Raw genomic sequence first — 12,319 nt, forward strand, 5'->3', positions numbered from 1 at the left:
AGTAGGTTAGAACAGGTGAAAGTCAAGATAGGGTTATGGAGTAGGAGATTTGGTATTAAAATAAGCTCACGTTATACGAAGAAGATGACGGAAGGAATCTGGGTGCTAATTAGCTGTCATTTATAGTATTATCAGTCACTCCACTGATTCAATACAAATATACAAGGCAAACTGAATGATTAAATGAAAAGCATATTATTATAGGAACATAAATACAGTGCAGGTCAGGCTGTTCACATGACAGCATTCGGTCTGAAGTGAATTAGTACCGCAGTCCACAGACAGCATAACAATTATGCAACATTTGGAACCCACTGCGAATCATCAAGTTATTTTTAATTTGTCTGGCTTTCAATTGTCAAGCATCAACATAGCAAACACTGTAATGCAACAAAACAAGTGCTAAATCCTTAACAACTACTCTACATGTTCATACTGGTGATTACAATGTATTCTTCAATGCAAACATGTGTTTAGCATCCTGTATGTAGTATATCAATGGTGCAAAAGTCTCTCTGATCATGTAATTGGTGGTAAAAATAATGGTTGTTGTCTTGGTAACATCTGTATCAGGAAGTGAAGAAGACAAACATTCATTGTAACTGGCAATTTTACGGTACCGCACAGCACTGTAGTTCCTGTAAAATCCCTGAAACACAGTGCATACCAAACTCCCAAACAACAGAAAGTTGCTGCCTTGAAGGTTTAAAACAGACTTGACTGATGCAAAAAAAATCTTTAGCTGTGCTAAAATGCTAAGCTCTTAATTACAAAATGAAGCCAGTGCTGTGAGCAGAGTTAGCGGTTAGCTATGGAAAGTACCAGTTTAACCAAGCCTCTGTCGCCACAGAGGTGCTGTTACATAACTAACTGGCTCAGTTCAATGCAACACTAAGGTCACAATACCAGTCAGTCACTCAATCTTGATCCACTGTTGCCTGTTAACTAGTGACAATCCTGAAGGTCATTGGGCTTAATGCTTTAGAGTTTCACAGAATTTTAACAGTAAGCTAAAAGGAAGGTTAGTTTCAGTAAAGCCCTTTATACCACAAGTAGGTTTTAGCTGCTGTTTTAAGACTCATATTGATCCAGTTATTGTTGTTCTGAAACTTCTGTGAGCTAAAATACAGCATTCACTGCAAATGTATCATTTTGAGCATTGTATATCTAACTATTTGGCCCAGCTCTCAGTGGTACAGCCAAGTCACAGTTCTGGCACTATAACAGACTAATACTGATTAACTATCGAACCTGGGAGCCCTGCAGTCAGTAAGCTGTACTGTGCGACCTGTTGACTGCCGCTGCTGTAACCTGCTGACCACAGGAAGAAAACAGTCACGACAGGAAACAAACAGTCAGCTCTCTGCGAGGCGGAAACTTGGCTATCTGCCTGAGAACCCAGATTAGAAGCGGTCACTCAGTGCTGCAGGAAAGACAGTACAGATTACAGCATGGGCACCATCACAGTACGTCCTAGTGCAAAGGACAAAGGGTGGTTCAGGGTTTTTACTAAAGCATCTTCTTTAGGTTTCATCTAATGTGGATTGAGTTTGCTAATCTCTTTATTCTTGGAAATATGTATGATAACAGGTGATACACTGAGCTAACTGGCTGCTGGCTGTAGCTTCATATTTACCATACAGACATGAAAGTAGTATCAATGTTCTCATATAACTCTCATCAAAAGAGCAACTAAGTGTATTTCCCAAAATGTCAAACTATCCATTTGAATATTTTTAAATGAATTAATACTACATTTACTGTATGTACTGTTACTAGTCATGCTGCTGTGAGAACACTGACTGGACCAGATCTGATTGTTAATTAAAGGACCATACTGGCACATCAGTTTAACAGTCTAACATACAAGTCTTCCTCATTAAAAGAGAGATTTTGTTTCAGAAGAACTGGCTCATGGGTCGTGTTACCACTTTCTAGCAAAGTCAAGTCAGTGGAATTTGAAACCATTACAAGGATATTCAGTGAATAAATAAACCATTCCTTTTCTAGTCTAATGCATTTCATTCCTCATGTGTAATTTATAAACACCACTGACTGCTATGCTTGTACAGTATAACAGATATCCAGTGCTAACATTTGTTAGAGAGCCTTAATCTCTCTGATGACAGCAACAACAGCTGTCATGACGCTGCGCTCCCCTCAACTAAAATCTCTCTCTGTCTAACACACTCTCACACCCACATACACACACAAACATTATACAGACTATATATAGCTACAAGTTAGTGTACCTCAGACTTCCTCTCATTCATTTGCTGTGCCTGCCTGCGCAATGGTCTGTTGACATGATTTACAACAATGTATTTTCTACATTACATAAGCAGGGACAATAAATAGAGCTGTGGCATTTGCTTTGGCATTCAAGAACACAATGGGATTTGTAAAAGGGCTAGTTCAAGACACTTCGCTTATACCCAGTTAAGTTAAACTAAGTGAGTAAAAATATTTTGCTACTTTCAGCCTGGGTGTGCTGATGTGTTACTATAAGCAAAGATGGGTGTTTGAAAGCCATCTGTGGTTAATGAGAGGTTATGTTGACGAGGGGGATGCTACTTATATAAACGGAAGATGCCAGTTAAGTTAAACCAATGAGATTATTAATTTAATTCAATTATGTACTATATTAAAGGAGCACTTCAACATTTTGAGAAATACATGTATTCATCTGGACACCCCAAGGTGATGAGAAAATGGTTCAGCCCATGATCCACCGTAAAACACAACTTGTCATTTTTGCACTTTGGTTTTTGTATATTAATGAGATATAAAATGTTAGTGAGTTTTAGAGGTTCTGTTTCCTCCCTGTCTCCAGTCTTTGTGCTAAGCTAAATTAAACGGCTGCTGGCTGTAGCTCGATATTTATCGTACCAATATAGGAATAGTGTCCAGTAAATAAATATATTTCCCAAAATGTAAAACTATTCCTTGAAGTCTATGGAACGGTTCAGTTTTTCTTTGATGTCAAGCATACTTGAAATTATTTTTATTTCTCATATCTAAGTAAGTTCATGTGGTCAATTTGTCTGTTTATTAGACAGATATTAGAAATGTTGCCTGAAATGTTTTCTGACCTGAAAATGATTATTCTAACTTTGCAACTGTGGATGAAGATGTTGAACTCTTTGGTGTAATTTGCTCTTCTCTGCTGTTAACATCAGGCGGAACACAAGAAAAACTAAACTAAACATGAAGTCTCAGTCCAGACTGTGGTTTGCCCTCAGTTTATTTCTTTGTATTAGGCTTCCTAACCCCATGCAGCTGGTGGCTATCAGATGTCATGTCTGTATCCTTATATCCATGACCCAAACATTTTCAGGTCATTTTCTGCAGCTGATTCAATTATGTTCTCTTTCCTGCCCATCTGTTCCATATGTAGACCAAAACACTCCAACATGCATGGTTTGAATGCAGCCTTCGTTTTTTCAGCCCACTTTTTATCTTGAGATTCAGGCTCAATACAATAAACTTGTGTTGGAATCAGGTATTAATGACACCTCAGGGTGCAGATGGAGGAGGGAGGAACCAGGTGCTGCTAATCTATCACCAGCAGAACTAGTGGTAAGTGAGTTTCTCTAGTGCCTCCTAGGGACTCACTGTTACTGTCGCCCTCCTGGGGGGACCGAGGCCCCTCCCACGTCTCAGTGGGCTCTGAGAGGACGATGTCTAAATCTGACACTTTCCATTGGCTGGGAGGCTTCCTGATGCCACTCCTGTCCTCCTCTGTATGGCCACACCCACCACGACAACAATAATAACCACAAAAACAACAATACAGTGTCAACAGGACAATATTAGGCACAGGTGACAGTAACATGACCAACCACAACAGTAACAGCCACCGAACACATCGACATATGACATCATAATGACATCACATGATAGTAACAAGGACAGACACAAAAATAACAACCACCACGTCATCAACAAGTGACAAAACAGTAATCACAAATAACATTTATATCAACATTTAAAATAAAATCAACAGACAAGGGGAAAGGAAAAAAAGGAGCCGACAGACAGGAAAAGGAAATAGAAGGACAGCAAGTTAGAGCTCAGACAGAGATATGAGACAGTGCAATCAATCAAGAAAGAAAGAGAATTGTACCAACCTGAGAGGGAGCGGATGTGGCTGAGTGGGGTGGGTTTGGGAGGCGGGTCAGATGGCAGGGGGTAACCTGCCTCCTGTCTACCTTCAGCTGGAACCTGGATGTAGGGGCAGACAGCCGCCACTCGACCCGAAACTCCAACACCCGGGTGGGAAGAGGTTTGAGGGGAGGACAGGACGCCTCCATTCATACGACTCAACTAGTGAGGGGCAAGAATACACAGAGAAAAAATTAGACCAAACTGTCAAGATTTGTAAATTGTATGCCGATCAACGATAAGAATGAAGTTTTGTACCTCGGCTCTCTTCTTATGCAGTCGTTCTCTCAGGTCTCCGATGCGTTGATCCATCACTGTGACCTGCGTGTTCCTCTTGTTCAACAGCTCCTTGTTCTGCGCCAACTTGCTGCTCTGCTCCAGGTTGTGACGGTTACGAGCCTAACACAGGGAGCATTACAAATCTTATTTTGTGACCTGACCATAAGAACTTGAATAGGTTCATTTGCATTTATGCTTTTTGAAGTCGAAAGAAGGAGACTATAAGAATGTGTAATTTACCTGCAGCTCCTGGTAGAGTTTCCTCAGTTCCATGGCTGCAGGGCCAGACAGGGGTGAACCTTTCTGGACAGTGTTTGCACCCTGGGGTCCTGTGGGTGCCCCCTGCTGCGGTGTTACAGAATGCAGTTGAAGGCGTCCTCTTCTCAGATCTTCCAACTGCTGAGTCAACTGGTAAGACAATTTTAAAAAGAGTTTAAAAACAACTCTCAACTCACTTGACTCGAGCTGCATTTAGACCAAATAAATTTTGCTTGACTATGACTCTCTGTTATAATGAAACCACACCCCACCTCAGTGAAACCCTGTTACAGTGAAAACCATGTTACCTGGTCGACTCTGACCACAGCGGACTGCAGCTCTGCCTGCTTCTCCTGAAACAGGCTGCTAACATGATCAATCTCTGCAGCTGGGGACAGAAACCAGAAGGAAGACGAATTAGACATAAATATTTAAAACAAAATGAGATCAGTGCTATTTTATGTATTAAGAAAAGCCTATTTTATTCTATCTATGTCTTTGAGTGTGTATGAATCTACAGCAATACGTACAAGAGCGAAACATATTTGGTCTATAGTACATAGTGTAATTTGTGGCTCCATACTCAGTGACCATGACAAAAGTTTTAAAAAATGATAGTCCTGCTTGTGGAGGCTTGAAGTAGCAAGGCTGTTTCACCAGATTAAATTCACGGTACAGTAAATAGTCATTTTAATATGTAGTCATAAAACTGCAGTGCCTGTAATCCATAGTCATCATCTCTGCAGTGTGTTTAGGCTTACACAGGTTTCCGTTTATCAGTTTACTGTAGTCGACTTGTCCTCTCATAGCTCGGATCTTCTTCAGCTTTGCTTCCTGCGTCTCCACTCGCTCCTTCAGCCGCTGCAGCTTTTCAGCTTCAGACTAAACAAGAGAGAAAAAGGAGAAGAAGAAAAAAAAACACAAGCTAATTTGCATTTTTATCAGATTTTAAGAGAGGATCATTAAGTTTACCTTGCTTTACCAAATTTACACCCATTCATTTGACATATGGCAATTAGTATGGAATAATGATTATAGTGTCTCTGCTGTATATATAATACGTAACATGAAGGGCTTCAAACTCAAACAGTACAGTATGTTCTGGTGTTAGAACATTTTTCCAAAGACTGAAAGATGACAGACAGACATATGTATCCCACCTGTGTCTGTCCCTGGTTAGATCTGCCCCCCTGCTGAAGATACCTCAGTCTCTGCTCCTACAGAGAAAAAGTATATTGCATTTTGGGATTTTCACTTATTTCCAGAGACATTTTCAGTGGTGCAGACACACAAGCGTGACCCCAATTACCTTCGATTTCTTTCATCGTCATCAAACATGATCATTTTGTGAATTTGTTTAATACCGTAGACTGTATGATTAATACCCATAACAACTGAACTAAAAATGGATGATCCCTATTCCCCCCCTCTGCTCTCTCTCCTCTCATCCCCTAAGGCATATACTGTAGTGTGGAAATTGGGTTTAATCAAGTGAAAAATAATCAAGACAAATACATTGCATTTTCGATTCATTAATCAAAGTTTCCAGTCCTGTGTTGTTGTTTTTTCAGTATGCTGCTTAATTCTTGCACCGCAATGCAGTTTATTGCACATACTTCACATACAAGATAGTTATTATTTCAAATTCTAATAGCACTGATAAAAAATGCAGTTTTTTCCTAGTGATAATCATTTGACTGATATTTCATCCAAATATCATTTATCGGTTTGCACTGCTTTAAGAAACATATACCTTACACACATCTTACACAGGTGTTTTCACTTATGTTGTCTGATTAGACCTCTTCTCAGGACTGTGTACGTGTGGACAGACTGTGCTTGATTGACAGCTCCCTTCATTTCCTGTTAATTTATTGCACCTGTGTCATAGAGTTGGTGACATCATTCCCAACATAGCTCCAGTGGTCTAATAAGCCAGTCATTGAAAACACCTATATGAGTGGGCAGGACCTGTAATATAATTAATATTGAACTGTATTATGTCTCAAAACCCTATCACTTAATCCTTCACAAGACATTTAAGACACTGCTGAAGCTGCATTATATAAGCTCTTTGTGAGGAATATAATGACAGAACAGAATAAGACTCACTCATAGAGCCTTATTAGCACATGGACTTTATATATATTTGACTATATATGACACAGAAAATGTAATACTTTATAACTTTGTACCATTAGAATAATGCACCACCCTGCCTCTGTGTCACCATGTCATGTAGAAATAAAAAAAACATCAGTGGTAATTGATTTTTATTTATGTTTCATGCACACATTACAAAACAAACAGCCTTCTGAGGGACAATAGACAAAGAGAGAGAGAGAGAGAGAGAGAGAGAGAGAGAGAGAGAGAGAGAGAGAGAGAGAGGCCTGTCATGTGTGGTGCTGACTGAGGCAGTTTACACCTCTCTGTATCGTGCTGGCACGTAGTACAGCTGACCTGTGTATCTCTCTCAAACACACACACAGACACACACACACACACGCACACACACAGGAAGAGGGAAATGGAATGTTGGCGAGAAGCCGTCCATCACTCACTGAAAACACACACACACACACACACACGTACGCATTCACACACACACATGCTAATAACATATTGCATAACAGTAGCTTGTTTCATCACACACACAGTACAGGAGTAAAAGTAAATGCGCTGGGTTGCCAGTAGTACTGTTTTGGACTTTTCCTGGAAGTCCTCAATCCACGTTGTACTATATTAATGTTGAGAGGATGGAAAGTTTCTCTGCGCAGCCACTGGGAGACTTTTCCACCCTGGCTGGGAAATACTTCAGCACTTACATACGGGAAGGAAACACTTAATAGCTGTCACTTAAGCATGGAAATTGCCACTTTTTAAAATGCTGAATATCAGCATAAAACCAGATATCAGTGGCACATTTGCCCTTGAAAGAACAAAACTGGCTGAAAATATTCCACTTCCAGTTTTTATTCACTTTAGCTTTCACAGACAAATTGTCAAATGAACGGAGAGACTAACAAATTAAAACAATCAAGAGTTTTTTTGTTTTTTGTTTTTGGCACGTCCTTCCCTGTCTGGTTCAATTCTGGTTCAGCTTCCCAGCAGCTGTGGCTCCCTGATGACCTCATTTCTTGTCAACTCAAAGGTCACTTCCTAATGTGGGATTGGGGACAACTAACCATGATCTGTCTCTCTCTCTCTCTCTCTCTCTCTCTCTCTCTCTCTCTCTCTCACACACACACACACACACACACACACACACAATCGTCACTCACAAAACCTGGATGTGAATGGTGGTCTAAAATGCAGTTGTTCTTTCCTGCCAGTCCTTAAACCCTGACCTGGATCACATGTCTTGTTTCCATGAAAGACGTACGAGCCATGACCCTTACACACACACACATTCCTCAGAGGCCTTACTGTAGCTCCCGGGGCATCAAAGCCGACCTTTTTCAGACAGACTAATGTAGAGAACCTTACACTAACTGACAGGCAATCCATCCAGCAGCTGTGTGTGTGTGTGTGTATGTGTGTGTGTCTGTGTGTGTGTGCGTGCATGCGTGCACAGGTTACCTTGGCAACCAACATCTGTTGCTGAGCCTCTATTTGTTGCTGTTGTCTCGTGGCCATTTCCTGGAGCTCAGAGAGGGTCAGCTCCACACGGGGAACCTACACACACACACAAGAACACACACATGAACATAGAAAGCAAGCATACCTTTACATTACTAATGTGCAGCAAAGTTGCACATATTAATAAAGTATGTCCATGTCTGTTTTTTCATCCATTGCACTTAACCTCAGTTAAGTGCAATGGATGGTTACCAATGAAGTTGTTACTGACAAGATAATCAAACAGTGACAGGAGATAAATGCTGCACGCACATATCACCTCACACGTTAGGTCATAGAGCACCTTCAGTGTGCTACAGAAATGTTATTAGGCTAGCAGCTGGTGGCCTTGGCAGAGTGACAGAATTATAGTATTAGTTCGAGGGGAAATAGCCCGAATCCTATCTACCCTGGCCATCATTACGTTACTGTGACACCGACATCAACATCAGCAGGAATCAAATCTAATCACACTCATCATTTTTCCTGTATTTTTCCTGTATTTTACTATCAGCAGAGTTTCATCCAGCCGAGCAAACACCAGAATGCCTCGTTACGTGGCTGTGTTTGGGGATTTTATTCTGAGGAAACATTTCTGCAATTTACAGACACAATCATAGAAATGTGTGTGTGTGTGTGTGTGTGTGTGTTTAGGAGGGTGAGTGTGTGGTGTGGTGTGGTGTGGTGGGGGGAGAGAAATGCCTTTAGCAGACAACAGAGGAAGGTTTCAGCCCAGCCACATCCTGCTATTGTGTATGTTCACTCATGGACACACACACGCACGCATGCATAGACGCACACAGACACACACAGACACACACACACACACACACACACACACACACACAAACATACTGCACCTGGTCTGTTACATTCATTTCCAGTATGCAGTGAAGGCAGACAATGCACATGTGAAAAAGTGTCTCTCCTCTGTATTAACAACATGAAGATTTTACAGATCTAAAATGGCATTTAACTGATCATCTAAGCCCTGTTTGTTCCCACATTTTGTCCGATGGAAAATACAATGTCCAGGCAACTTTCTGAACCTGTGACTCCATAAGTACAACACTATAAAACCTTCAGTCATCCAGTTCTCTATCAAATAAAGCTATAATATAATTGTAGTAATTATAGAATATTAAATCTTGCCTCACAAAGTAGATCTTAGACTTAGCAAAAATATGTGAATGACCCACTATCGTGTAACATAATCAGTATAGCTTAATGCATAATGTATTAATTCTCTACATACCAGGCCTACTTAAACAAGTCTGGGATCAAAGCTGTGAAAATGTATTTTCTACCTGGGTTTAAAACATACTATTATACCACTGAAACCAACTCTAACAGGGCTCCAGTCCATTTGGGTCTCCGTTCAGAGTAAAACAGATTTATGAATGCCACCTAGAATAAAATTATCTGCTGTTTTATGACTTATTATGAACCTAATGGTTATGTTGTTATGCATATTTTATAGGAAAGTCACACACAGTACAAACTCGTGTTAAAATGATTTATCTGTTTGTCTTACTGTGAAAGCTATTACCATTTTATCACTATAAATATATAAAAACATGGATAGCAGGGTAAAAATAATTTCCTTCAGTATACTACATAATATATCGCATATGCATATCGAAAGATGTGTTTAGCTATCAAATAGTGTCATACCAGACATATGGTAGATCCCTGTGAATAGATAAAATATGGATAAAACACCTTTCAAAATATTGCAATCCAATACAACAGCACTACAAAACACAGCCTCAAAAATAGAATAGAAGAGTTAACACAGCAATGACAAACAAGTAGTAATCTCAACAGCTTTTGTAGTACTTTGCATTACACTATGTAGATGTTTTATTAATGGTGACTCAGTGTACATGTTCTTTGAATCAATGGAAATATACAAGATTAGATGTAATGTTTTAGAGTGTAAGAGTGTAAATAGGAACAGGAGGGGGCTTAAAATGACACCCTGAGGAGCCCCAGAGTTAATATCTTTCAAAGAAATTATTTTTTATTGTGATGACACACATTTGAAACAAGAGAAATGAGCAAGACTAATTTTGTAGTGCTTCTTTTATGCCACCTCAGAATCAGGTCATGGCCTGTATGGTGCTGTAAATGGCTATATTAAAGGGCAAAAAAATACCCACAACCATTGTATATAATCACACAACGTCAGCGTCTTAAAATTGTTGGGGTACGCCATGGTCGTATTTTCCAGAATCAATGTACATTAACTAGAAGGCAGAAATTTTTATCACATTCGCTCCCCTGATGAGAACATCCTGGCAACTGTACCTTGGTTACTGTGCCTGTCTGTACGGTATAACCCTTAAAACAGAACTTGCACCAAAATCTTAATAAGCTTGAATGTAATTTGTCATTTCAGCTGCCTGTACTGAGCTCTGAAACATTGCTTGAACATGGGAAATTGAGATATTTAGACCCATTGTTACTGGGATTTAAGGGGTCTGGGATTTAAGGATAAGGGCTTGAAGAACATCACATGGACTTCAATCAAAACTCAGCCTCTGCCAGGCATGGGAGAAAAATGGTCCCAGAATGACCAGGGGTTTGAAGCCTCAGTCAATTTAGTTAAATGTTAAAAAAAAGTAAAAGTCTATATATATCTCAGTGGAGACTTTACTGCCATGACTCAGAGAGGAGCTGATGAAAAACTCCATTACCCTGAACAGAGCCCGTGGGTTATGACAATTCTTAGATATGAAATCAGTGAAACAAATTAAACCACCCACAATCTAACAACACAGGGAGAGGAAGCTGTAACTCTGGCGGGATTAGTGCTATGCTATGTGTATCAGCGATTAATGGCACTGATAACCACACTGACAGCATCATGCCTATAAGCTTACTTAAATAATTCTTAGAAAACATAACACAGACAGACAATGTTGCAACATAATGCAGACTAAATCATGTTTTAGATGACGACATTATCCACATTACACTAGTTTTCCCGTCATTGGCGCCACATATCATTGGCTAATTGCTGACCTGTGGGATTCTGCAGAACCTCATTTTGATGTGCATTATGAGGAGTCTGTAGATACAAATTGATATCCTGCTACTGCACTCTGGTCCAGTGTAGTTGCCTTAAAGAAGACCAGGCAATTTCTGTATTTTTAGAACATCACTGTTATTATGTGAAAACAATGCAATGACAACCGTCAATGAACTGTAAAGAAAATGACGCACTATATATAGGCACAGCAGAGCTTTGAGCTAAATGTCAGCATGCTAACACGCTCTCACTAACGATGCTAACCAGCTTTGCCAAATGGGAAATGTTAAAGAATCATATTAGAGGCTTAAAATTATCATATTTTGAGGAACATTATCATTTGCAAGTCATAACCAAGAGAACAAATAGGCATAAATGTGTAATTTCAGAAAACACATATTTATTGAGACAATAATCTTTTTGACACCGCCTAAGGGTGTAGTCTGATTGGCTGAAAAGTCACATGAGAAGAGATACATAAAAACAGACGTAGGATCCATATTTCACTATCCCGATTGTGTTTGGAAATTAATTAATATGATATAGCCTAGCCTGATTGCAACTATTAATACTAAGTGTCACAAAATGATCAAATTATCATACATTATGGGACTTTTGGCATTATTGATAGTATATTGTACAGCAGGAAACATTTTCATTCAGATACAATAAATATCGTATATCTGGCAACACTAATGCTAACATGTTGATGTTTAGTGGGCGGCATTTACCTTGGTCACCGTCTTAGTTTAGCGTGTTAGCAAACCAACATTTGCTAATTGTCACAACAGTATTTAGTCATAAAGCAAAGTATTGGACAAACTGAAAATTTGATTGATAGATGAAAAGTTAAGAGATCACCAAAATTATTATTCATCCTGAGGGGGACATTAATGCTTGAACCAAATCTTATGGCAAGCCATGCAGTAGTTGTCAAGAGATTTCACTCAAAACCTCATGGTACTA

General features: G+C 39.6%; 1 protein-coding gene across 5 annotated transcripts in view; it reads right to left on the minus strand.

Annotated features, from left to right (window-relative positions):
* LOC122998148 (apoptosis-stimulating of p53 protein 1-like) overlaps window positions 1-12,319 on the minus strand; it is a 49,574-nt gene that overhangs the window by 8,845 nt on the left and 28,410 nt on the right. For 3 of the 5 annotated variants that reach the window (XM_044374857.1, XM_044374856.1, XM_044374855.1), the window contains exons 5-12: window positions 8,281-8,376; window positions 5,862-5,918; window positions 5,463-5,583; window positions 5,010-5,089; window positions 4,684-4,851; window positions 4,423-4,563; window positions 4,131-4,326; window positions 3,616-3,741 (exon numbers count right to left, since the gene is read on the minus strand). In XM_044374857.1, the coding sequence (XP_044230792.1) occupies window positions 3,616-3,741; window positions 4,131-4,326; window positions 4,423-4,563; window positions 4,684-4,851; window positions 5,010-5,089; window positions 5,463-5,583; window positions 5,862-5,918; window positions 8,281-8,376 (985 nt within the window). The remainder of the gene's footprint in view (window positions 1-3,615; window positions 3,742-4,130; window positions 4,327-4,422; window positions 4,564-4,683; window positions 4,852-5,009; window positions 5,090-5,462; window positions 5,584-5,861; window positions 5,919-8,280; window positions 8,377-12,319) is intronic. The other 2 variants (XM_044374859.1, XM_044374858.1) reach the window with 1 other exon arrangement.

The sequence above is a fragment of the Thunnus albacares genome, chromosome 15 (genome assembly GCF_914725855.1).
Source record: "Thunnus albacares chromosome 15, fThuAlb1.1, whole genome shotgun sequence".
NCBI classification, from domain to species: Eukaryota; Metazoa; Chordata; class Actinopteri; order Scombriformes; family Scombridae; genus Thunnus; species Thunnus albacares.